The sequence below is a fragment of the Petromyzon marinus genome, chromosome 72 (assembly GCF_048934315.1).
Source record: "Petromyzon marinus isolate PM22_M1 ecotype Great Lakes invasive population chromosome 72, UKy_Petmar_22M1.pri1.0, whole genome shotgun sequence".
In the NCBI taxonomy this organism is placed as follows: Eukaryota; Metazoa; Chordata; class Hyperoartia; order Petromyzontiformes; family Petromyzontidae; genus Petromyzon; species Petromyzon marinus.
Genome location: NC_133738.1, coordinates 4,006,747 through 4,033,069, shown reverse-complemented (window position 1 = coordinate 4,033,069; position 26,323 = coordinate 4,006,747). Strand labels below are relative to the sequence as shown.

The 26,323-nt window shown below is 54.3% G+C and overlaps 1 protein-coding gene across 1 annotated transcript; it reads right to left on the bottom strand.

Annotated features, from left to right (window-relative positions):
- Positions 1-913: 913 nt before the first annotated feature.
- Positions 914-20,503, bottom strand: LOC116937489 (uncharacterized). Its single transcript, XM_076055746.1, has 7 exons — positions 16,966-20,503; positions 14,066-14,282; positions 12,455-12,978; positions 3,670-4,458; positions 3,112-3,163; positions 1,747-2,346; positions 914-1,041 (listed from the first exon to the last, which is right to left on the bottom strand). The coding sequence occupies exons 2-7, from the start codon at positions 14,280-14,282 to the stop codon at positions 914-916; spliced, it is 2,310 nt and encodes a 769-aa protein (XP_075911861.1). The 5' UTR covers positions 16,966-20,503.
- Positions 20,504-26,323: the final 5,820 nt, after the last annotated feature.

Sequence of the window (26,323 nt, the reverse complement as noted above, 5' to 3'; positions counted from 1 at the left end):
TGAGTGGGTGGGTGAGTGGGTGGGTGAGCGGGTGAGTGAGCGGGTGAGTGAGTGAGTGAGTGAGCGGGTGAGTGAGCGGGTGGGTGAGTGGGTGATTGAATGGGTGGGTGAGTGGGTGAGTGGTTGAGTGAGCGGGTGAGTGAGCGGGTGAGTGGGCGAGTGAGCGGGTGAGTGAGCGAGTGAGCGGGTGAGTCAGCGGGTGAGTGAGCGGGTGAGTGAGTGGGTGAGCGAGTGAGCGGCTGAGTGAGCGGGTGAGTGGGTGAGCGGGTGGGTGAGCGGGTGAGTGAGTGGGTGAATGGGCGGGTGAATGAGCGGGTGAGTGAGCGGGTGAATGGGCGGGTGATTGGGCGAGTGAGCGGACGAGTGAGCGGGCGAGTGAGCGGGTGAATGGGCGAGTGAGCGGACGAGTGAGCGGGTGGGTGAGCGGGCGAGTGAGCGGGTGAATGGGCGGGTGATTGGGTGAGTGAGCGGGTGAGTGAGCGGACGAGTGAGCGGGTTGAATGGGCGAGTGATTGGGTGGGTGAGCGGACGAGTGAGCGGGTGAATGGGCGGGTGATTGGGTGAGTGAGCGGGTGAGTGAGCGGACGAGTGAGCGGGTTGAATGGGCGGGTGATTGGGTGAGTGAGCGGGTGAGTGAGCGGACGAGTGAGCGGGTGAATGGGCGAGTGAGCGGACGAGTGAGCGGGTGGGTGAGCGAGCGAGTGAGCGGGTGAATGGGCGGGTGATTGGGCGAGTGAGCGGACGAGTGAGTGGGCGAGTGAGCGGGTGAATGGGCGAGTGAGCGGACGAGTGAGCGGGTGGGTGAGCGGGCGAGTGAGCGGGTGAATGGGCGGGTGATTGGGTGAGTGAGCGGGTGAGTGAGCGTACGAGTGAGCGGGTGAGCATTGCGTGGGGTTCAACTTCGCCTCCACCGTCAACAGGACGAGTTGGGCGTTGGTGGCCTCGCTCCGTTGCCCCATGGCATCGCCACAAACCGTGAGGGCGGCCGATAGCCATAGTGGCCGGAGGTCGCCTTGCGGCCCAGCCGGACCGGCACGTTACCTCCATCGCCGTTACCGCCACAGCCACCGTCGACGATGAGACCACCACCAAAACCACCACCACCACCAACACCACCACCACCACCAAAACCACCACCACCGCTCAGACCACCACCACCACCACCACCACCGCTGAGACCACCACCAAATCCACCACCACCACCGCTAAGACCACCACCACCACCAAATCCACCACCACCACCGATGAGACCACCACCAAATCCACCACCACCACCGATGAGACCACCACCACCACCACCACTGCTGAGACCACCACCAAATCCACTACCACCACCGCTGAGACCACCACTACCAAAACCACCACCACCGTTGCTACCACTGTCACCACCACCACCAAAATAACCGCTACCGCTGAGGCGACCACCACCACCACCGCCACCACCACCGCCACCACCACCACCACCACCACCACCACCGCCACCACCACCGCCACCACCACCACCACCACCAACACCACCGCCACCACCGCCACCACCACCACCACCACCGCCACCACCGCCACCACCACCACCACCACCACCGCCACCACCATCACCACCGCCACCACCACCACCACCACCACCACCGCCACCACCATCACCACCACCACCACCACCGCCACCACCATCACCACCACCACCACCACCGCCACCACCACCACCACCACCACCATCACCACCACCACCACCACCGCCACCACCACCACCGCCACCGCCGCCACGGCCGCCCTCCTCGCCACGCGACGCCGTCCGGGACCTGGGCCTCAGCAAGTGCGGGCGCCGCGGACGCTCCGCCGACATCCCCGGCGCCGCCGCCGCCGCCGATCCCGCCGATCCCGGCGATCCCGGCGATCTCGCCGATCCCGGCGATCTCGCCGATCCCGGCGATCCCGGCGACACGGGGAGGCAGAGGTCGGAGTCGCGGCCGCCGCCGTTTCCGTCCTCCGCCTCGCCGGACTCCGACGGCAGCAGCCGGCGGAGGTCCGAGTCTCGGACCGTCGACCCGGGGCACGCCTGCCGCAGGCAGCGGACGACGGCCGCCAGGGGCTCCTCCGGCGCCGCGGCACGGGTTACGGTGGCTCGGGTTCCGGTGGCTCGGGTTCCGGTGGCACGGGTTCCGGTGGCACGGGTTCCGGTGGCTCGGGTTCCGGTGGCAGCGGTGGCACAGGTTCCGGTGGCTCGGGTTCCGGTGGCTCGGGTTCCGGTGGCAGCGGTGGCACGGGTTCCGGTGGCTCGGGTTCCGGTGGCTCGGGTTCCGGTGGCAGCGGTGGCACGGGTTCCGGTAGCCGCGCCCGAGTCGGAGGTGGCTGAGCAGGAGCGGCAGCAGCAGCAGCAGCAGCAGCAGCAGGAGGAGGAGTGGGAGGAGGAGGAGTGGGAGGAGGAGGAGTGGGAGGAGGAGGAGTGGGAGGAGGAGGAGTGGGAGGAGGGGAATTCCTCATCGCCCAGCTCATCCAGAAACCTCCGCACGTCGCTCCGAGCCCCCGGCTCATGCTGCAGCAGGTGGCTGAACGAGCGGAGACCCCCGGCGGTGAAGCGGAGCCACTGGGACGGGGCAGCCTCGCCGCCTCCTCCTTCACCTCCTCCTCCTCCACCTCCTCCACCTCCTCCTCCCTCACCTCCTCCTCCACCTCCTCCACCTCCTCCCTCACCGTCTCCCTCCATCCTCATCCACGGCTCACGGCCTCCGAGTCCCCCTGCCCGGCCGTTCCCCAACCCCTTCCCCTCCTCCCGCTCATCCTCCTCCTCCTCCTCATCCTCCTCCTCCTCCTCCTGCTGCTCCTGCTGCTGCTCCTTCTGCTCCTCCTGCTGCTCCTCCTCCTTCTCGTCCGCCGCTTTCCCCCCCGGCGGCGGCGGCGGCGGCGGCGGCGGCGGCGGCTTTCCGCGGTCGCCCGGCAGTGGGCCTGGAACTCGGCGTAGTAGCGGTCCGAGCGGAGAAGCGCCCGGCGCCACGGGAAGCATCCGGTGAGCGCGCAGAAGAGCAGCACCCCCAGCGAGAAGACATCCCCGCCGGGGTGGGCCCTAGCCTCGTGCCTCACCACCACCACCCTCCTCCTCACCACCACCACCCTCACCGCCCCGCGAGCCGGCGGACGTCCCGCTCGGGCCCCGGCGACCCCGCTGGAGCTGCCGTGGCCGCGGGGAGCGGGCGGGGGCGGAGCCGTGGCCTTGCCGCTCCGCCTCTCCTCCTCCTGCTCCTGCTCCTCCTGCTGCTCCTCCTTCCTCCTCTCACTCCCCTCCGCATCCTCCTGCTCATCCTCCTCATCCTGCTCATCTTCCTTCTCCTCCCTCCCCACCTCCCTCTCCCTCCTCTCCCTCCCCCTCCTCTCCCTCCTCTCACTCCCCTCCTCCTCCTCCTCCTCCTGCTCATCTTCCTTCTCCTCCCTCCCCACCTCCCTCTCCCTCCTCTCCCTCCTCTGCCTCTCCTCCTTCTCCCTCTCCTCAATCTCCCTCCCCTCCCTCTCCTCCTCCAGCTCCTCCTCATCCTCCACCCTCCCCACCTCTCCCTCCCTCCCCTCCCTCCCCTCCCTCGCCTCCCTCTCCTCCCTCTCCTCCTCCCTCTCCTCCCTCTCCTCCTCCCTCTCCTCCCTCCCCTCCTCCTCCTCCTCCTCCCCCTCCTCCTCCCTCCCCACCCTCCCCGCCTCCCCCTCCGTCGCCTCCCTCTCCCTCCTCCGCCCCTCCTCCCTCTCCTCCTCGTCGGCGTCCCGAAGCTCGGGAGGGGCGTATGGGTTCCCCGCCGTCGCCTTCATCTTCGCCTCGGCGTCGCCGATGAGGGCAGCCTGCCCAAAGTCGCCGAGCTTGCACACGAAGTCGCCCGGCCAGCTGCCGGAGTCGCCCGGCCAGCTGCCGGAGTCGCCCGGCCAGCTGCCGGAGTCGCCGGGCCAGCAGCCGGAGTCGCCCAGCCAGCTACCGGAGTCTCCCCGCCAGCTACCGGAGCCTCCCTGCCAGCTACCGGAGTCTCCCCGCCAGCAGCCGGAGTCGCCCAACTCGCAGCCGGAGTCGCCCTGCCAGCTGCCGGAGTCTCCTCGCCAGCACCTCCCCTCCTCCCCATCCTCCTCCCCATCCTCCTCCTCCTCCTCCTCCACGTCCTCCTCACCGGCTCCTCCTCCTCCTCCTCCTCCTCCTCCTCCTCCTCCTCCTCCTCCACCGTCGTGGCTGGCCGGTCCACGCGGACCAACCTCTGTGCCGTGCCGGCAGTGGCGGTGCCGGCGGTGGTGGTGCCGGCAGTGGTGGTGCCGGCAGTGGTGGTGCCGGCAGTGGTGGTGCCGGCGGTGGTGGTGGTGCCCGCCGGACGGCCGGAAGAGGAGGACGTTCTCGGGCCTCACGTCGCCGTGCACGATGCCGCAGCGGACGTGGAGGTGGTGGAGGGCACGGGCGACGTGCAGTGCCACGGTGCGGCACGTGCGCTCGGGAAGGCCCTCCTGGCGGGGGGACGGCACGGAGGGCGTCGGAGGCTCGCACGGGAGCACTCGGAGACTCGCACGGGAGAACTCGGAGACTCTCACGGGAGACTCAGAGACTCGCACGGGAGAACTCGGAGGCTCACACGGGAGAACTCGGAAGCTCGGAGACTCGCACAGAGAGTCGGAGACTCGCACGGGAGAACTCAGAGACTCACACGGGAGACTCAGAGACTCTCCCAGGAGACTCAGAGACTCTCACAGGAGACTCAGAGACTCTCACAGGAGAACTCGGAGACTCGCACGGGAGACTCTCACGGGAGACTCGCACGGAGAGTCGGAGACTCGCACGGAGGGGGTCGGAGACTCGCACGGAGAGTCGGAGACTCGCACGGGAGACTCAGAGACTCGCACGGGAGACTCAGAGACTCGCACGGAGAGTCGGAGACTCGCACAGAGACTCTCACAGGAGACTCTGAGACTCGCACAGGAGACTCAGAGACCCTCACAGGAGACTCTCACAGGAGAGTCTCAGAGACTCTCACAGGAGACTCTGAGACTCGCACAGGAGACTCAGAGACTCGCACGGGAGACTCAGAGACTTTCACAGGAGACTCAGAGACTCTCACGGGAGAACTCGGAGACTCGCACGGGAGAACTCAGAGACTCTCACAGGAGACTCAGAGACTCTCACAGGAGACTCAGAGACTCGCACGGGAGAACTCGGAGACTCACACGGGAGAACTCGGAGGCTCGCACGGGAGAACTCGGAAGCTCGGAGACTCGCACAGAGAGTCGGAGACTCACACGGGAGACCCTCTCTCAGGAGGCTCAGAGACTCACACAAAGACTCGGAGGCTCAGAGACTCGCACGGGAGACTCAGAGACTCTCACAGGAGACTCTCACAGGAGACTCTCACAGGAGACCCTCACAGGAGATTCACACAGGAGACTCTCTCAGGAGGCTCAGAGACTCACACAAAGACTCGGAGGCTCAGAGACTCGCACGGAGACTCAGAGACTCTCACAGGAGACTCTCACAGGAGACTCTCACAGGAGACTCTCACAGGAGACTCGCACCGAGACTCTCACAGGAGACTCTCACAGGAGACTCTCACAGGAGACTCTGAGACTCGCACGGGAGACTCAGAGACCCTCACAGGAGACTCAGAGACTCTCACGGGAGAACTCGGAGACTCGCACGGGAGAACTCAGAGACTCACACGGGAGACTCAGAGACTCTCACAGGAGACTCAGAGACTCACACGGGAGAACTCGGAAGCTCGGAGACTCGCACAGAGAGTCGGAGACTCACACGGGAGACCCTCTCTCAGGAGGCTCAGAGACTCACACAAGGACTCGGAGGCTCAGAGACTCGCACGGGAGACTCAGAGACTCGCACGGAGACTCAGAGACTCTCACAGGAGACTCTCACAGGAGACTCTCACAGGAGACTCTCACAGGAGACTCTCACAGGAGACTCTCACAGGAGATTCACACAGGAGACTCTCTCAGGAGGCTCAGAGACTCACACAAAGACTCGGAGGCTCAGAGACTCGCACGGAGACTCAGAGACTCTCACAGGAGACTCTCACAGGAGACTCTCACAGGAGACTCTCACAGGAGACTCGCACCGAGACTCTCACAGGAGACTCTCACAGGAGACTCTCACAGGAGACTCTGAGACTCTCACAAGAGACTCAGAGACTCGCACGGAGAGTCTCACAGGAGACTCAGTGACTCGCACGGAGACTCAGAGACTCACACGGGAGACTCTGAGACTCACACGGGAGTGTTGGAGGCTCGCACGGAGACTCAGAGACTCGCACGGGAGAGTCGGAGACTCGCACGGGAGAACTCTGAGATTCGGAGACTCGCACGGAGACTCAGAGACTCGCACAGAGAGTCGGAGACTCGCACAGAGGCTCAGAGACTCTCACGGGAGAACTCGGAGACTCGCACAGGAGAGTCGGAGACTCGCACGGGAGAACTCGGAGACTCGGAGTCTCGCACAGAGGCTCAGAGACTCGCACAGGAGGCTCAGAGACTCACACAAAGACTCGGAGGCTCAGAGACTCGCACGGAGACTCAGAGACTCTCACAGGAGACTCTCACAGGAGACTCTCACAGGAGACTCTCACAGGAGACTCGCACCGAGACTCTCACAGGAGACTCTCACAGGAGACTCTCACAGGAGACTCTGAGACTCTCACAAGAGACTCAGAGACTCGCACGGAGAGTCTCACAGGAGACTCAGAGACTCGCACGGAGACTCAGAGACTCACACGGGAGACTCTGAGACTCACACGGGAGTGTTGGAGGCTCGCACGGAGACTCAGAGACTCGCACGGGAGAGTCGGAGACTCGCACGGGAGAACTCTGAGATTCGGAGCCTCGCACGGAGACTCAGAGACTCGCACGGAGAGTCGGAGACTCGCACAGAGGCTCAGAGACTCTCACGGGAGAACTCGGAGACTCGCACAGGAGAGTCGGAGACTCGCACGGGAGAACTCGGAGACTCGGAGACTCGCACAGAGGCTCAGAGACTCGCACAGGAGACTCGGAGACTCGCACGGAGACTCAGAGACTCTCACAGGAGACTCAGAGACTCTCACGGGAGACTCAGAGACTCTCACAGGAGACTGAGACTCTCACAGGAGACTCAGAGACTCTCACGGGAGACTCAGAGACTCTCACAGGAGACTCTCACAGGAGACTCCGAGACTCGCACGGAGACTATATTATTCTATTGTTCTATCGAGGTGACTATCTCCGTGACTTTACCGAAAGACCCCAGGAATATGTTTTATCAGACGGGCTGTAAGGCAGCTCACTAAGCTTACCGTGTCGCTGTTTGTCAGACAAGCGGCCCTGGCTACCATCACAACTTGACAGCAGCTCCAACAAGTGGCTGATATCATCGTCGTCGTCGTCGTCACGTGGAAATGTATCGCAGCAGCCAAATTATGACGTATCTACAGACTCATAGAGACCCACAGAGACGTATAGACCCATACTCAAAGAGACCCACAGAGACCCACAGAGACCCAGACTCATAGAGGCCCACAGAGACCCACAGAGACCCAGACTCATAGAGACCCACAGAGACCCAGACTCATAGAGACCCACAGAGACCCATACTCATAGAGACGCACAGAGACCCAGACTCATAGAGACCCACAGAGACCCACAGAGACCCAGACTCATAGAGGCCCACAGAGACCCACAGAGACCCATACTCATAGAGACCCACAGAGACCCATACTCAAAGAGACCCACAGAGACCCAGACTCATAGAGGCCCACAGAGACCCACAGAGACCCAGACTCATAGAGACCCACAGAGACCCACAGAGACCCAGACTCATAGAGGCCCACAGAGCCCCAAACTCAAAGAGACCCACAGAGACCCAGACTCACAGAGACCCACAGAGACCCAGACTCATAGAGGCCCACAGAGACCCACAGAGACCCATACTCAAAGAGACCCACAGAGACCCAGACTCACAGAGACCCACAGAGACCCAGACTCATAGAGGCCCACAGAGACCCAGACTCACAGAGACCCACAGAGACCCAGACTCATAGAGGCCCACAGAGACCCACAGAGACCCAGACTCATAGAGACCCACAGAGACCCAGACTCATAGAGGCCCACAGAGACCCACAGAGACCCAGACTCATAGAGGCCCACATAGACCCACAGAGACCCAGACTCATAGAGACCCACAGAGACCCACAGAAACCCGTACTCATAGAGACCCACAGAGACCCATACTCAAAGAGACCCACAGAGACCCACGTAGACTCACAGACACCCCCACTCATAGAGACCCACACTAAAACGAAACTGTGTTTATGTTACCAGCTGTAAGGACCCCACTGCACTGCTGAGTTGACTCCTTTGTCGGACAAGCGAGCTGCCCACCATCACAACTTGACAGCAGCCATACCAAGCAGATGATATCATCATCATCATCATTAAACCCAGGATGGATCGTAGGCAGGCCAGCCTAAATGTTTCTAACTGGCGAAGATGCTCCATTAGGGGGGTCCACGTTTCGCAAGCGTAGAGAAGGGAGGGAATGACCGTGGCCGAGAAGGCCTGAAGCTTAGTGCGGAGCGACGGACCAGGTGGCTTCCACAGAGCGTTACGCAACCGATGAAAAGATATTGCCGCTCGACTCATTTGGAGTGAGACCTCTGCTGTTAAACTGGAGCCGGTCATGAGCACACTGCCCAGGTATGGGAAACTCTCCACTCTCTCCACAACTGCCCCATCACCAATTTGGAGTTGTGTGGGCGGAGCGTCCAATGGTACAAAATACCCAGGCGGGTGCTTAGTTTTGGTGGGGCTGACGGTAAGGCCCCACCTCTTAGTGGCAAGCTCCAGTCTCAGCAGCAGCAGCGTCTCCAACTCCTCCTGTGAGTGAACAGCTATTACCAGATCATTGACATACATAACGTGGTTGAGCAATAGGGAGCCATCCCTTGACCGCACCCGAGCATCGATCAGCCTCCCATTGTATCTGTACCAGATGGAAATTCCTCCGGTACAGCTATTGAAGGCTTCACGAACTACGTGGTCGAAATAGATGTTAAATAATGTGGGAGCCAGAGGACATCCCTGTCGCACCCCAAGGTGTACAGGGAATGGCTCCGACTCCTGGCCACGTAGTTTTACCCCGGCCCGCTCATCATCGTGAAGGTCCTTAATGATCGTGAGCAGAGGGTCAGGGACTCCGAAAGCACGAAGAACTACCCAGAGCCCAGGCCTACTGATGGTATCATAGGCCTTGACCAGGTCAATAAAGCAGAGATGTAGGTCTTGTTGGAATTCCCTACACCTCTGCTGTAGCAGCTGGACAGAAAATATGGCATCTGTGCAGGAGCGCCCTTTCCTGAAAACGCATTGGGGCTCCGCAAGCCTCTCCTCAACGTGCCTAGCAAGGCAATGTTGAATAATCCTTGCCAGGACCTTTCCCGGCACACTGAGGAGTGAGATGCCCCTGTAGTTGCTACAGTCTGTGCGGTCCCCCTTCTTAAAGAGGGGGACCACCAGGGCATCCTTCCATTCCTCCGGAACCCGTCCAGTGGTCCAGACTGTTGTTATGATGTCATGTAGGGCAGTCTGTGCACAAACGCCACCCTCACTCAGCATTTCGCTTGGGAGACCATCTCTGCCCGGTGCCTTTCCTGGTCTCAGACTCCGGATCGCCTTCAGTACTTCCTCAACAGATGGCACCTCAGCCAGCCACTCACAGGGGGTGACTTCTTCCAATATTTGAGGCACCGCAGCCTCAGCAGGGTCATCCCCACTTTGCGCCACAATGTTTTCCTGGCTGAGGGATTTTCCCTCCCTCAGGACCTCATAGAAATGCTCAGCAAATCTGCAAACCTGTTCTTGGGGGACGCAGATTGGATCACCGTTCTTTCTCCTAATGATAGTAATAGGTGTGGTGCTGCAGGTTTCTTTTTTGATGGAATTAAGAGCGATTAATGATCGCGGGCCATTGAGGCAGACTCCATCTCCTCAGCAACCCACGACCACCACCCATCCTTGCAGTGCCTCACGGCTCTCCGAACCTCCGAGCGAAGGCTGCAGGTAAGCCTACTCATTCTCTGACGTGGGATGCTGTAGCCGATGACAGTGGGCCTGTCACTTTTTCTCAGCCAGCTTGAACACCTCCTCTGTCAGCCAGAATCTCTAGGGAGGTCTGGACCGCGTACCCAAATCAGCCATTGCAGCTGCATGAGCCACAGCCCTAAACCTCGCCCATTTCCCCTCGACATCAGCAGGAATGGGGGACGATGCCAACCCCAGCCACAAGCGATGATGAAATTCTCGCTTGCAACTTCCATCAACTAGCTAAATACCAGGCCAATAAGGGTTTGAATGGGGTCCTGGGTGTACACCCACCACCGGAGTGGAAGAATGGCAGGCACATCTTACAGATGACAAGTCGATGGTCAGTGGGTAGATCAGCTCCACGGTAGGTCCTGGTGTAAAGGACATGGGCCTGAATCCGCTGTTCCGTCACTACGTAGTCCACCAGATATTCTTGCATGGACCCGGCGTGCATCCATGATGTTGTGTGGATGCACCGATGCCGGAACAGCGTGTTGGTAATTACAAGCCCATGGGCTGCACAAAAATCGAGCAGCCTCCTGCCGTTGTTATTGAGCTGATCTGGCCCATGCCTTACAATAACTCCAGACCAGGTGCCAGCATCATGACCAACTCGGGCATTGAAGTCACCCAACAAGATGACTCTATCCCGAGGGGCCACTTTAGCTAGGACCTGTGACAGGAGGTCATAGAAGGCATCTGACTCATCGGCTTTGCCTGCATCCCTCCACGGATGTTCGTCTTCGATAGGGGCATAAGTAACCACGACCACCACTCCTCGCCTCCGGTTGATGGCAAGGCGAGCCCAAAGTAGCCTGGGGCTTACAGCTTCCCACACCTCACCGCCACGCTCCCACACCCCCTTCATTCTTTAGTTCAAAAGAAGAGCCACACCCTGTTGTTTGGCAGTCTCTTGCTCTGAGTAGAGGACTGTCCAACCCTCATGGTGGCAGGAGCCAGAGCCGGTCCACTGGACCTCCTGAATACCACAGAGATCCAGGCGGTACCGGTCCAGCTCCCGACAGAGGAGTGGCAACCGCTCCTCCGCAGTGAGCGTTCGAACATTCCACGTGGCCACACGAAGTGGCTTGTCGTTGTTTCTGGAGGAGCCCCGAGGGTAAGGATTCAGTCTCCTGGCTCCGCCAAATGGGGTTTGGCCAGGAGACGTCATAGACGCCTGTAATCAATTGAAAGTGGAGGGGTTACCAGCCCCTCGCACCTGTCCAGAGCCCCCTTTTGGCCGCTGTGGTGGCCACAAACGCCATGAAGGGAAAGGCCAATCGGAATTGGCCCTCCCCCCGCAGCATTGTCCACGACAGCGTTTCCCATCCGGCACCACGTGGAGGTAGGGGGTAGTTTTACTGGACCCAATCAACACCACCACCACCACCCCCACCCTCACCACCACCACCACCCACACCACCATCACCCCCACCACCCTCACCACCCGCACCACCACCACCACCCACACCACCCACACCACCACCACCCCCACCACCCACACCACCACCACCACCACCACCCACACCACCACCCACACCATCACCACCCACACCACCACCACCACCACCCCCACCACCACCACCGCCACCACCACCCACCACCACCACCACCACCCCAACCCACACCACCACCACCCACACCACCACCCACCACCACCCCCCACACACCACCACCACCACCCACACCACCATCACCCCCACCACCCCCACCACCACCCCCACCACCACCACCACCACCACCCACACCACCACCCCTACCACCACCACCCCCACCCTCACCACCACCACCACCACCCCCAACCCACACCACCACCATCACCACCACCACCACCACCCACACCACCACCACCACCACCACCACCCACACCACCCACACCACCCACACCACCATCACCACCACCACACCCACCCTCACCACCACCACCACCCACCACCACCACCACCCCCAACCCACACCACCCACTACCCACCACCACCACCCACACCACCCACCACCCACCCACACCACCCACCACCCACCACCACCACCGCCACCACCACCACCACCATCACCACCCACACCACCCACCACCACCACCACCCTCCACCACCACCACCCACACCACCACCCCTACCACCCACACCACCACCACCACCACCACCACCCACACCACCCTCCACCCCCACCACCACCCCCATCACCACCCTCCACCACCACCGCCACCCACACCACCCACACCACCACCACCGCCACCACCACCACCACCCACCACCCACCACCACCACCACCACCACCCCCAACCCACACCCACACCACCACCACCGCCACCACCACCACCACCCCCAACCCACCACCACCACCACCACCACCCCCAACCCACACCCACACCACCACCACCACCACTCACCCTGAGAGGCACTCGAGAGAAGAGGTCTCCCAGCGGGGCGAACTCCTGCAGCAGCAGGAAGCAGCGTGCCTCCGGCTCGCAGGGCGCCACCAGCGCCACCGTCGCCGCACCGGCACCGGCACCGGGACCGTCACCGGCACCGGGACCGTCACCGGCACCGGTGTTGGCGACGAAGGCGCAGGGCAGGGCCAGGACCACGTGGCCGCTGTGCCGGGCGCGACGCTGCAGGAGGAGCTCCCGCAAGTAGCTCGTGGCGGAGGAGGGGCACGACGGAGAGGAGGAAGGAGAGGAGGGAGGAGGAGGAGGAGGAGGATGAGGATGAGAAGGATGATGAGGAGGAGGATGAGGATGAGGAGGATGATGAGGAGGATGAGGATGATGAGGAGGAGGAGGAGGAGGAGGAGGATGAGGAGGATGATGAGGAGGAGGATGAGGAGGATGATGATGAGGATGATGAGGATGAGGAGGAGGATGAGGAGAAGGAGGCCCACGGGCACGAAACTTCTTCATTGCCAGGCGGACGCCTGTAGGGGTGCAGGTCGTGGCGGGGGAGGGGGTGGGGGGAGGTGGAGTGTGAGTACCTGGTGTGAGTACCTGTAGTGGTAGTGAGTACCTGTAGTGATAGTGAGTACCTGGTGTGAGTACCTGTAGTGAGTACCTGTAGTGATAGTGAGTACCTGTATTGAGTACCTGTAGTGATAGTGAGTACTTGTATTGAGTACCTGTAGTGAGTACCTGTAGTGATAGTGAGTACCTGTAGTGAGTACCTGTAGTGATAGTGAGTACCTGTAGTGAGTACCTGGTGTGATAGTGAGTACTTGTAGTGGTAGTGAGTACCTGTAGTGGTAGTGAGTACCTGTAGTGGTAGTGAGTACTTGTAGTGGTAGTGAGTACCTGTAGTGATAGTGAGTACCTGGTGTGATAGTGAGTACCTGTAGTGGTAGTGAGTACTTGTAGTGATAGTGAGTACCTGTAGTGATAGTGAGTACCTGGTGTGATAGTGAGTACCTGTAGTGGTAGTGAGTACTTGTAGTGATAGTGAGTACCTGTAGTGATAGTGAGTACCTGGTGTGATAGTGAGTACCTGTAGTGGTAGTGAGTACTTGTAGTGATAGTGAGTACTTGTAGTGGTAGTGAGTACCTGGTGTGATAGTGAGTACCTGGTGTGATAGTGAGTACCTGTAGTGGTAGTGAGTACTTGTAGTGATAGTGAGTACCTGTAGTGATAGTGAGTACCTGGTGTGATAGTGAGTACCTGTAGTGGTAGTGAGTACTTGTAGTGATAGTGAGTACTTGTAGTGGTAGTGAGTACTTGTAGTGGTAGTGAGTACTTGTAGTGGTAGTGAGTACCTGTAGTGATAGTGAGTACCTGTAGTGATAGTGAGTACCTGTAGTGAGTACCTGTAGCGATGTGAGTACCTGTAGTGATAGTGAGTACCTGTAGTGATAGTGAGTACCTGTATTGAGTACCTGTAGCGATAGTGAGTACCTGTATTGAGTACCTGTATTGAGTACCTGTAGTGATAGTGAGTACCTGTATTGAGTACCTGTAGCGATAGTGAGTACCTGTATTGAGTACCTGTAGTGATAGTGAGTACCTGTATTGAGTACCTGTAGCGATGTGAGTCGCCAGGTAGACGGTGCCAAACTTCCCCTGACCCAGGGCCGGCCCCAGGTGGAAGTGGAGGTCCACGCAGAGCGGGGCAGGGGACACGGCCGGCGAGTACTCGGGCGAGTACTCGGGCGAGTACTCGGGCGAGTACTCGGGCGAGTACTCGGGCGAGTACTCGGGCGAGTACTCGGACATCTGGGGCGAGTGCTCAGACATCTGGGGAGAGGAGAGCACGTCAGGCAGAGCCAGGGAGGAGAGAGCCCTTGAGCTACCCCCAGGTAGCCTCTAGCAGGGATGTAGGGGCAAGTGCAGTGTCACATTCACACAGATAAAGCTGGCCCCAGGTAGCCTCTAGCAAGGATGCAGGGGCAAGTGCAGTGTCACATTCACACAGATAAAGCTACCCCCAGGTAGCCTCTAGCAGGGCTGTAGGGGCAAGTGCAGTGTCACATTCACACAGATAAAGCTACCCCCCAGGTAGCCTCTAGCAGGGCTGTAGGGGCAAGTGCAGTGTCACATTCACACAGATAAAGCTACCCCCCAGGTAGCCTCTAGCAGGGCTGTAGGGGCAAGTGCAGTGTCACATTCACACAGATAAAGCTACCCCCCAGGTAGCCTCTAGCAGGGCTGTAGGGGCAAGTGCAGTGTCACATTCACACAGATAAAGCTGCCCCCAGGTAGCCTCTAGCAGGGCTGTAGGGGCAAGTGCAGTGTCACATTCACACAGATAAAGATACCCCCCAGGTAGCCTCTAGCAGGGCTGTAGGGGCAAGTGCAGTGTCACATTCACACAGATAAAGCTGCCCCCAGGTAGCCTCTAGCAGGGCTGTAGGGGCAAGTGCAGTGTCACATTCACACAGATAAAGCTGCCCCCAGGTAGCCTCTAGCAAGGATGCAGGGGCAAGTGCTGTTAGCTGGCGAGTAGCAGCAGCAGTGTCTATGTACTACACACACCACACACACAGACAAAGCTACCCCCAGGTAGCCTCTAGCAGGGCTGTAGGGGCAAGTGCTGTTAGCTAGCGAGTAGCAGCAGCAGTGTCTATGTACTACACACACCACGCACACAGACAAAGCTCCCCCAGGTAGCCTCTAGCAGGGCTGTAGGGGCAAGTGCTGTTAGTAGTAGCAGCTTCTATGAAGGCTACCGACACTGTGGCACACACAGAGGGGGTGGGTGGCCAGCACCACGCCCGGCCGCCTTTGTCTCTCCCCCAGTGCTAACGATGTTCACTACACCACCACCACCACCGCTACACCACCACTACCACAGCACCAGGTACCCAGTTGAGTCGACCTAGAGGAGGCCCAGGACCGGTTCAGATAATCCCTATCACTGGGTGATGTTGATGGCCGTGAGTGCGCTAACCACTGCACCACCGCTCCCCACACACACAGAGAGACGCACACAAAGACACCCATACACAGACACACACAGACACAGTGACACACAGACACCCACACACAGACACACACACAGTGCGCTAACCACTGCACCACCGCTCCCCACACACACAGAGAGACGCACACAAAGACACCCATACACAGACACACACAGACACAGTGACACACAGACACCCACACACAGACACACACACAGTGCGCTAACCACTGCACCACCGCTCCCCACTCACAGATACACACAAAAAGACACACGGACACCAATACACAGACAGACATCCACACACAGACAAAGAGACACACAAAGACACGCTCACACACACAGACAGTCACATACGCAGACACGCACATACACACAGACACAGAGACACATACACACAGACACACATACATACATATACAGACACACACACAGCCACCCATACACAGACACACACAAAGACACACACAGACACAGAGACACACTAAGATATGCTCACACACATACAGACACACACACATACAGACACACACACATACAGACACACACACATACAGACACACACACATACAGACACACACACATACAGACACACACACAGACACAGTGACACACAGTCGTACATATACAGACACACACACAGACACAGTGACACACAAAGACAGATACACACACAGACACAGACACACAGACACACACACAGACACAGTTACACACAGTCGCACATATACAGACACACACACAGACACAGTGACGCACAAAGACAGACACACACACAGACACACAGACACACACACAGACGCACATATACAGACACATACAAAGACACACACACACAGACACACACACAGACACAGACACACAGACACAGACACACAGACACACACAGACACACAGTCACACACAGACACACAGACAGAAACACAGATACAGACACACACACAGACACACACACATACGCACATATACAGACACATACAAAGACACACACACAGACACACACACAGACACACAGTCACACACAGACACACAGTCACACACAGACACACAGTCACACACAGACACACAGACAGATACACAGATACAGACACACACATACGCACATATACAGACACATACAAAGACAGACACACACACAGACAGACACAGACACACAGACACACACAGACACACAGTCACACACAGACACACAGACATATACACAGATACAGACACACACACAGACACACACACATACGCACATATACAGACACATACAAAGACAGACACACACACAGACAGACACAGACACACACACACAGACACACACAGGCACACACACGCAGATACACACACAGACTCACACATACACAGACTTACACACACAGACTCACACAGACTCACTCACACACACACAGACTCATTCACACACACAGACTCATACAGACTCACACACACACAGACTCACCCACAGACACACACACACAGACACACACACAGACACACACACAGACACACACACAGACTCACACGACTCACCTTAAAGAGTTAAATCGGTCCAGATTCTACATCAGCCTCGCTGTAGAGCAGTATGTGTGGGTGTGTGTCAGGGCGTGTGTCTCTGTGTCTCTGTGTGTGGGTGTGTGTGGGTGTGTGTATGTTAATCTGTGTGGGTGTGTGTGAGGGCGTGTATGTTAATCTGTGTGGGTGTGTGTGAGGGCGTGAGTTAGTCTGTGTGTGTGAGTCTATGCCAGTCTCTGTGTGGGTGTGAGTCTGTGTGTGAGTCTGTATGTGTGTGTGAGTCTGTGTGTGTGTATGTCTGTGTTTGTGAGTCTGTGTGGGTGTGAGTCTGTGTGTGAGTCTGTGTGTGTGTATGTCTGTGTTTGTGAGTCTGTGTGTGTGTGAGTCTGTGTGTGTGTGAGTCTGTGTGAGTCTGTGTGTGTGTATGTCTGTGTTTGTGAGTCTGTGTGTGAGTCTGTGTGTGAGTCTGTGTGTGTGTATGTCTGTGTGTGTGTGTGTGAGTCTGTGTGTGTGTGTCTCTCTCTACATGTGATCGTCTCTGTGTTTGAGGCTCTGTGTGTGTGTGAGTCTGTGTGTGTGAGTCTGTGTGTGTGTATGTCTGTGTGTGTGAGTCTGTGTGTGTGTATGTCTGTGTGTGTGAGTCTGTGTGTGTCTGTGTGTGTGTGAGAGAGTCCTCTCTACGTGTGAGCGTCTCTGTGTGTGTGAGTCTGTGAGTGTGTGTGAGTCTGTGTATGTGTGAATCTGTGTGTGTGTGTGAGTCTGTGTGAGTCTGTGTGTGTGTGTAAGTCTGTGTGTGTGTGAGTCTGTGTGAGTCTGTGTGTGTGTAAGTCTGTGTATGTGTGAGTCTGTGTGTGTGAGTCTGTGTGAGTCTGTGTGTGTGTGAGTCTGTGTGTGTGTAAGTCTGTGTGTATGTAAGTCTGTGTATGTGTGAGTCTGTGTGTGTGTAAGTCTGTGTATGTGTGAGTCTGTGTGTATGTGTGTGAGTCTGTGTGAGTCTGTGTGTGTCTGTGTGTATGTGTGTGAGTCTGTATGAGTCTGTGTGGGTGATTCTGTGTGTGTGTGAGTGAGTCTGTGTGAGTCTGTGTGTGTGTGAGTCTGTATGAGTCTGTGTGTGTGAATGAGTCTGTGTGTGTGTGAGTGAGTCTGTGAGAGTCTGTGTGTGTGAGTCTGTGTGTGTGAGTGAGTCTGTGTGTGTGAGTGAGTCTGTGTGAGTCTGTGTGAGTCTGTGTATCTGTGTGAGTCTGTGTATGTGTCTGTGTGTGTGAGTCTGTGTGAGTCTGTGTGTGTGTGATTCTGTGTGTGTGTGAGTGAGTCTGTGTGTGTGTGAGTCTGTGTGAGTCTGTGTGTGTGAGTCTATGTGAGTCTGTGTGTGTGATTCTGTGTGTGTGTGTGAGTCTGTGTGAGTCTGTGTGAGTCTGTGTGTGTGATTCTGTGTGTGTGTGTGAGTGAGTCTGTGTGTGTGTGAGTGAGTCTGTGTGTGTGTGATTCTGTGTGTGTGAGTGAGTCTACTGCTTCGCTGCGTGGGAGTGGGAAGGGCGAGTCTCAGTGTCCACGTGAGTGAGTGATTGATGAGTACCAGGGTGTGTGTGTGTCTGTGTGAGTCTGTGTGTGTGACTGTGTGTGTGAGTCTGTGTGTGTATGTGTCTCTGTGTGTGTGAGTCTGTGTGTGTGTTTGTCTTTGTGTGTGTGAGTCTGTGAGTGTGTGTGAGTCTGTGTGTGTGTGAGTCTGTGTGAGTCTGTGTATGTGACTGTGTGTGTGTTTGTCTTTGTGTGTCTCTGTGTGGCTATGTGTGTGGATGTCTGTGTGTGTCTGTTTTTGTGTGTGTGAGTCTGTGTATGTGACTGTGTGTGTTTGTCTTTGTGTGTCTCTGTGTGGCTATGTGTGTGGATGTCTGTGTGTGTGTCTGTGTGTGTGTCTGTTTTTGTGTGTGTGAGTCTGTGAGTGTGTGTGAGTCTGTGTGTGTGTATGTGTCTGTGTGTGTGTGAGTCTGTGTGTGTGTGTGAGTCTGTGTGTGTGTGTGAGTCTGTGTGTGTGAGTCTGCGTGTGTGAGTCTGTGTGTGAGTCTGTGTGTATGAGTCTGTGTGTGTGAGTCTGTGTGTGTGTGTGAGTCTGTGTGTGTGTGAGTCTGTGTGAGTCTGTGTGTGTGACTGTGTGTGTGTTTGTCTTTGTGTGTCTCTGCGTGGCTATGTGTGTGGACGTCTGTGTGTGTGTCTGTTTTTGTGTGTGTGAGTCTGTGAGTGTGTGTGAGTCTCTGTGAGCTTAGTCTCTGTGTGAGTCTCTGTGTGTGTGAATCTTTGTGTATGAGTCTCTCTGTGTGAGTCTCTGTGTGTGTGTGTGAGTATCTGTGTGAGTCTCTGTGTGAATCTTTGTGTGTGTGGGTGTGAGTCTCTGTGTGTGTCTGAGTCTCTGTGTGTATGTGAGTCTGCGTGTTTTGAGTCTTTGTGTGTGTGGGTATGTGAGTCTGTGAAGAAGATGAACATCCGTGGAGGGATGCAGGCAAGGTTGATGAGTCAGATGCCTTCTATGACCTCCTGTCACAGGTCCTGGCTAAATTGGCCCCTCGGGATAGTCATCTTGTTGGGTGACTTTAATGCCCGAGTTGGTCATGATGCTGGCACTTGGTCTGGAGTGATTGGAAGGCATGGGCCAGATCAGCTCAATAACAACGGTAGGAGGCTGCTAGATTTTTGTGCAGCCCATGGGCTTGTAATTACCAACACGCTGTTCCGGCATCGGCGCATCCACACAACATCATGATTTGGTAATTGCGGCTCACTCAGAGGAGGAGTTGGAGACGCTGCTGCTGAGACTGGAGCGTGCCACTAAGAGGTGGGGCCTTATCATCAGCCCCACCAAAACTAAGCACCTGCCTGGGTATTTTGTACCATCGGACACTCCACCCCCACAACTCCCAATCGGTGATGGGGGAGTTGTGGAGAGAGTGGAGAGTTTCCCATACCTGGGCAGTGTGCTCATGACTGGCTCCGGTTTAACAGCAGAGGTCTCACTCCGAATCAGTTGAGCGGCAATATCTTTTCATCGGTTGCGTAACGCTGTGTGGAAGCTACCTGGTCTGTCGCTCCGCACTAAGCTTCAGGTCTTCTCGGCCACGGTCATTCCCTCCCTTCTCTACGCTTGCGAAACGTGGACCACCCTAATGGAACATCTTCGCCGGTTAGAAACATTTAGGCTGGTCTGCCTACGATCCATCCTGGGTTTAACCAGACTGGATTGTGTGAGGAGCTCACAAATCCTTGAAAGATCTGGGCAAGGTCCCATCGGTGAGCTCCTCTGGCAGGCAAGGCTGCATTGGCTGGTTCATGTAGCCCGCATGCCCAGCCACCGCATGCCGAAACAGCTTTTGTTTGGCCGGATCGAGGGGGCTAAACGGGCGCGGCACGGGCTAGAGAAGAGATGGAGTGATGTGGTACAGGAGGACGTGGAGCTGAGTGGACTTGCCAATGACTGGTACCAGCGGTGTCAAGATCGGCCTCTGTGGAGGAGGCTCGTGAAGGACGCTACTGGGCAGTTAGAGGCAGTCGCCCTCCAACAACAACTGAGGGTGGAGGAGCGACGCTCACAACAACGAGCGGAGCGCCGGGTGGCTAAAGCACAGCAGATTGGCACAGTAGGAGGAACAGGTGGTGCATCAGCCAGTCATCTCAGTCAGTCGACCCGTGGCACCTGGGTCTGCCCCGTGACCTCCTGCCAGCGGGCGTTCGACACTTCACGTGATAGCCTCAAGGTGCACATGGCCTGGCACAAGCGTCGTGGTGACGTCACCACCACTTAGCGAATGGCGGTTGTTGTCTCTGTGTGAGTCTCTGTGTGTATGTGAGTCTCTGTGTGAGTCTTTGTGTGTGTGGGTGTGAGTCTCTGTGTGTATTTGAGTCTCTGTGTGAGTCTCTGTGTGAGTCTTTGTGTTTGTGTGTGAGTCTCTGTGTGGGTGAGAGTCTCTGTGTGTATGTGAGTCTCTGTGTGAGTCTTTGTGTGTTTGTGTGAGTCTGTGAGTGTGTCTCTGTGTGAGTCTCTGTGTGTGTGTGTGTGTAAGTGAATGTGTGTATGTGAGTGTGTGTCTCTGTGTGAGTCTGTGTGTGAATCTTTGTGTGTGTGGGTGTGTGAGTCTGTGTGAGTCTCTGTTTGAGTCTCTGTGTGAGTCTTTGTGTGTGTGGGTGTGAGTCTCTGTGTGTGAGTCTCTGTGTGAGTCTTTACGTGTTAGTCTGTGTGTGTGTGGGTGTGAGTCTCTGTGTGTGTGAGTCTCTGTGTGAGTCTATGTGTGTGTGTGGGTGTGAGTCTCTGTGTGAGTCTCTGTTTGAGTCGATGTGTGAGTCTTTGTGTGTGTGTGTGTGTGAGTCTCTGTGTGTGTGAGTCTCTGTGTGAGTCTCTGTGTGTGTGTGGGTGTGAGTCTCTGTGTGTGAGTCTCTGTGTGAGTCTTTACGTGTGAGTCTGTGTGTGTGTGGGTGTGAGTCTCTGTGTGTGTGTGAGTCTCTGTGTGAGTCTCTGTGTGTAAGTGGGTCTGAGTCTCTGTGTGAGTCTCTGTTTGAGTCGATGTGTGAGTCTTTGTGTGTGTGTGTGAGTCTCTGTGTGAGTCTCTGTGTGAGTCTCTGTGTGTGTGTGGGTGTGAGTCTCTGTGTGAGTCTCTGTGTGAGTATTTGTATTTGTGTGTGAGTCTCTGTGTGTGAGAGTCTCTGTGTGTATGTGAGTCTCTGTGTGAGTCTTTATGTGTGTGTGTGTGTAAGTCTGTGAGTGTGTCCCTGTGTGAGTCTCTGTGTGTGTGTAAGTGAATGTGTGTATATAAGTGTGTGTCTCTGTGTGAGTCTGTGTGTGAATCTTTGTGTGTGTGGGTGTGTGAGTCTGTGTGAGTCTCTGTTTGAGTCTCTGTGTGAGTCATTGTGTGTGTGGGTGTGAGTCTCTGTGTCTGTGAGTCTTTACGTGTGAGTCTGTGTGTGTGTGGGTGTGAGTCTCTGTGTGTGTGAGTCTCTGTGTGAGTCTCTGTGTGTGTGGGTGTGAGTCTCTGTGTGAGTCTCTGTTTGAGTCGATGTGTGAGTCTTTGTGTGTGTGTGAGTCTCTGTGTGTGTGTGAGTCTCTGTGTGAGTCTCTGTGTGTGTGTGGGTGTGAGTCTCTGTGTGAGACTCTGTGTGAGTCTTTGTGTTTGTGTGTGAGTCTCTGTGTGGGTGAGAGTCTCTGTGTGAGTCTTTTTGTGTGTGTGAGTCTGTGAGTGTGTCTCTGTGTGAGTCTCTGTGTGTGTGTGTAAATGAATGTGTGTATGTGAGTGTGTGTCTCTGTGTGAGTCTGTGTGTGAATCTTTGTGTGTGTGGGTGTGTGAGTCTGTGTGAGTCTCTGTTTGAGTCTCTGTGTGAGTCTGTGTGTGTGGGTGTGAGTCTCTGTGTGAGTCTTTGTGTGTGTGAGTCTCTGTGTGTGATTCTCTGTGTGTATGTGGGTGTGAGTCTCTGTGTGATTCTCTGTTTGAGTCGATGTGTGAGTCTTTGTGTGTGTGTGTGTCTCTGGGTGTGTGTGAGTCTCTGTGTGAGTCTCTGTGTGTGTGTGGGTGTGAGTCTCTGTGTGAGTCTTTGTGTTTGTGTGTGAGTCTCTGTGTGTGTGAGAGTCTCTGTGTGTATGTGAGTCTCTGTGTGAGTCTTTGTGTGTGTGTGTGAGTCTGTGAGTGTGTCTCTGTGTTAGCCTCTGTGTGTGTGTAAATGAATGTGTGTATGTGAGTGTGTGTGAGTCTGTGTGAGTCTGTGTGTGTGTGGATACATTGGTCTCTCTCTGTATCTGCGTCTCGCAGTGTCTCGATTAGCATGGTTGGCTACATACGGTGCGAAAGAACGTCTACATAGATACTACTATACACTACACTATACACTACACTATATACTACACTATATAATACCATACACTACACTATACACTACACTATGCACTACACTATATACTATATTATATACTACTATACGCTACACTACGATCCACTACACTATTCACTACACTACTATACACTACACTGTATACTACTATACACTACACTATACACTACACTATACACTACACACTATACAGTACACAATACACTACACACTATACACGACACTAATATACACCACACTATACACTACACTATACACTACACTATACACTACACTATACACTACACTATACACTACACTATACACCTATACACTACACTACACACCTATACACTACATTATACACTACACTATACACCTATACACTACACTACACACCTATACACTACATTATACACTGCACTAAACAGTACACTATACCCTACCCTATACACTACACTATACACTACACACATTACTATACACTGCATTATACAATACACTATACATTACACTATACACTACACTATACACTACACTATACTACACTATACTACACTATACACTTCACTATACACTACACACCTATACACTATCACTATACACTACACTATACACTACACTATACACTACACTATACTACACTATACTACACTACATACTACACTATACACTACACACCTATACACTATCACTATACACTACACTATACACTACACTATACACTACACTATACACTACACTATACACTAATATACACTACTATACATTACACTATACACTACACTATACACTACACTATACACTACACTATACTACACTATACTACACTACACACTACACTATACACTACACACCTATACACTATCACTATACACTACACTATACACTACACTATACACTACACTATACTACACTATACTACACTACACACTACACTATACACTACACACCTATACACTATCACTATACACTACACTATACACTACACTATACACTACACTATACACTACATACCTATACACTATCACTATACACTACACTATACACTACACTATACACTACACACCTATACACTACACTATACACTATCACTATACACTACACTATACACTACACTATACTACACTATACACTTCACTATACACTACACTATACACTACACTATACACTACACTATACACTACACTATACACTACACACCTATACACTATCACTATACACTACACTATACACTTCACTATACACTACACTATACACTACACACCTATACACTACACTACACACTACACTATACACTACACTATACACTACACTATACACTACACTATACACTACACACCTATACACTACACTATACACTACACTATACACTACACTATACACTACACTATACACTACTATACACTACACTATACACTACACTATACACTAATATACACTACTATACATTACACTATACACTACACTATACACTACACTATACACTACACTATACTACACTATACACTACACTATACACTACACTATACACTACACACCTATACACTATCACTATACACTACACTATACACTACACTATACACTACACTATACTACACTATACTACACTATACACTACACTATACACTACACACCTATACACTATCACTATACACTACACTATACACTACACTATACACTACACTATACTACACTATACTACACTACACACTACACTATACACTACACACCTATACACTATCACTATACACTACACTATACACTACACTATACACTACACTATACACTAATATACACCACTATACACTACACTATACACTACACTATACACTACACTATACACTACACTATACACTATCACTATACACTACACACCTATACACTATCACTATACACTACACTATACACTTCACTATACACTACACTATACACTACACACCTATACACTACACTACACACTACACTATACACTACACTATACACTACACTATACACTACACTATACACTACACACCTATACACTACACTATACACTACACTATACACTACACTATACACTACACTATACACTACTATACACTACACTATACACTACACTATACACTAATATACACTACTATACATTACACTATACACTACACTATACACTACACTATACACTACACTATACTACACTATACACTACACTATACACTACACTATACACTACACACCTATACACTATCACTATACACTACACTATACACTACACTATACACTACACTATACTACACTATACTACACTATACACTACACTATACACTACACACCTATACACTATCACTATACACTACACTATACACTACACTATACACTACACTATACTACACTATACTACACTACACACTACACTATACACTACACACCTATACACTATCACTATACACTACACTATACACTACACTATACACTACACTATACACTAATATACACCACTATACACTACACTATACACTACACTATACACTACACTATACACTACACTATACACTATCACTATACACTACACACCTATACACTACACTATACACTACACTATACTACACTATACTACACTATACACTACACTATACACTACACTATACACTACACTATACACTACACGCTACCCACCCCACCCCACCCCCCCTTAGCCTCCCACCAGCAACACCACGTGACCGCCCACGCGCTCAACGAAATCGCTCGAGGCGCCTTCAGCCAATCAGGAAGCAGCTGTCAAGATTCCTGGGGTTCTGCCCGCGAACCCCGAGGGAGTTGGGGGGCGGGGTCGAGGGGGAGGGGGGCGGGGTCGAGGGGGTGGGGGCGGGGTCGAGGGGGAGGGGGTCGAGGGGGAGGGGGCGGGGTCGAGGGGGTCGAGGGGGAGGGGCGCCGCGGGGTCAAGGGGTGGGAATCGAAATCGACAAAAGATGCTAACCGAACCAGAATCGGAGTCGGAATCTTTATTTTTGCCTCCAAGCCTCTGAGGCAGGGGGGGGAGGGAAATCTGAAGCTCTGTCAAGCTCTTTGTCGCCACAGACGATGAAAGAAACACCACCACCACCATCAACAACAACAACAATACGTACCCACAGCGATACACACAAACGGAACGAAACGAGTTGAGTGGTGGATTGGAGGTTAAATGAATCTCTCACTGAGACTAAAGGGGCTCTAAGAAAAGCCGTCTCTGGTGTGGACCAATCAAAATCAAGGACAGTGCCAATATCATTATTATTATCAGAGTTGTCTCTTTATGTTAGCATTTTGACTGCTTGTGTTGTGGTTATTGCAAACACGATACCTTGAATAAAGGTTGTCAGTTTTTGTGTGCCAGTTAAAAAGGGTTAAAATCTATTCCTATATCTTGTTTACTGGCAAAGGAGGTATCATAATGTAAATGCTCACCCCGAGCACCTCAATACTCTGATGGTGCTCTGCTGTTTTTGAGTTGTACGCCTTTTGGCGTCTTCTGGTCCAACACCAGTGGAGAGACTAAAGGGGCTCTAAGAAA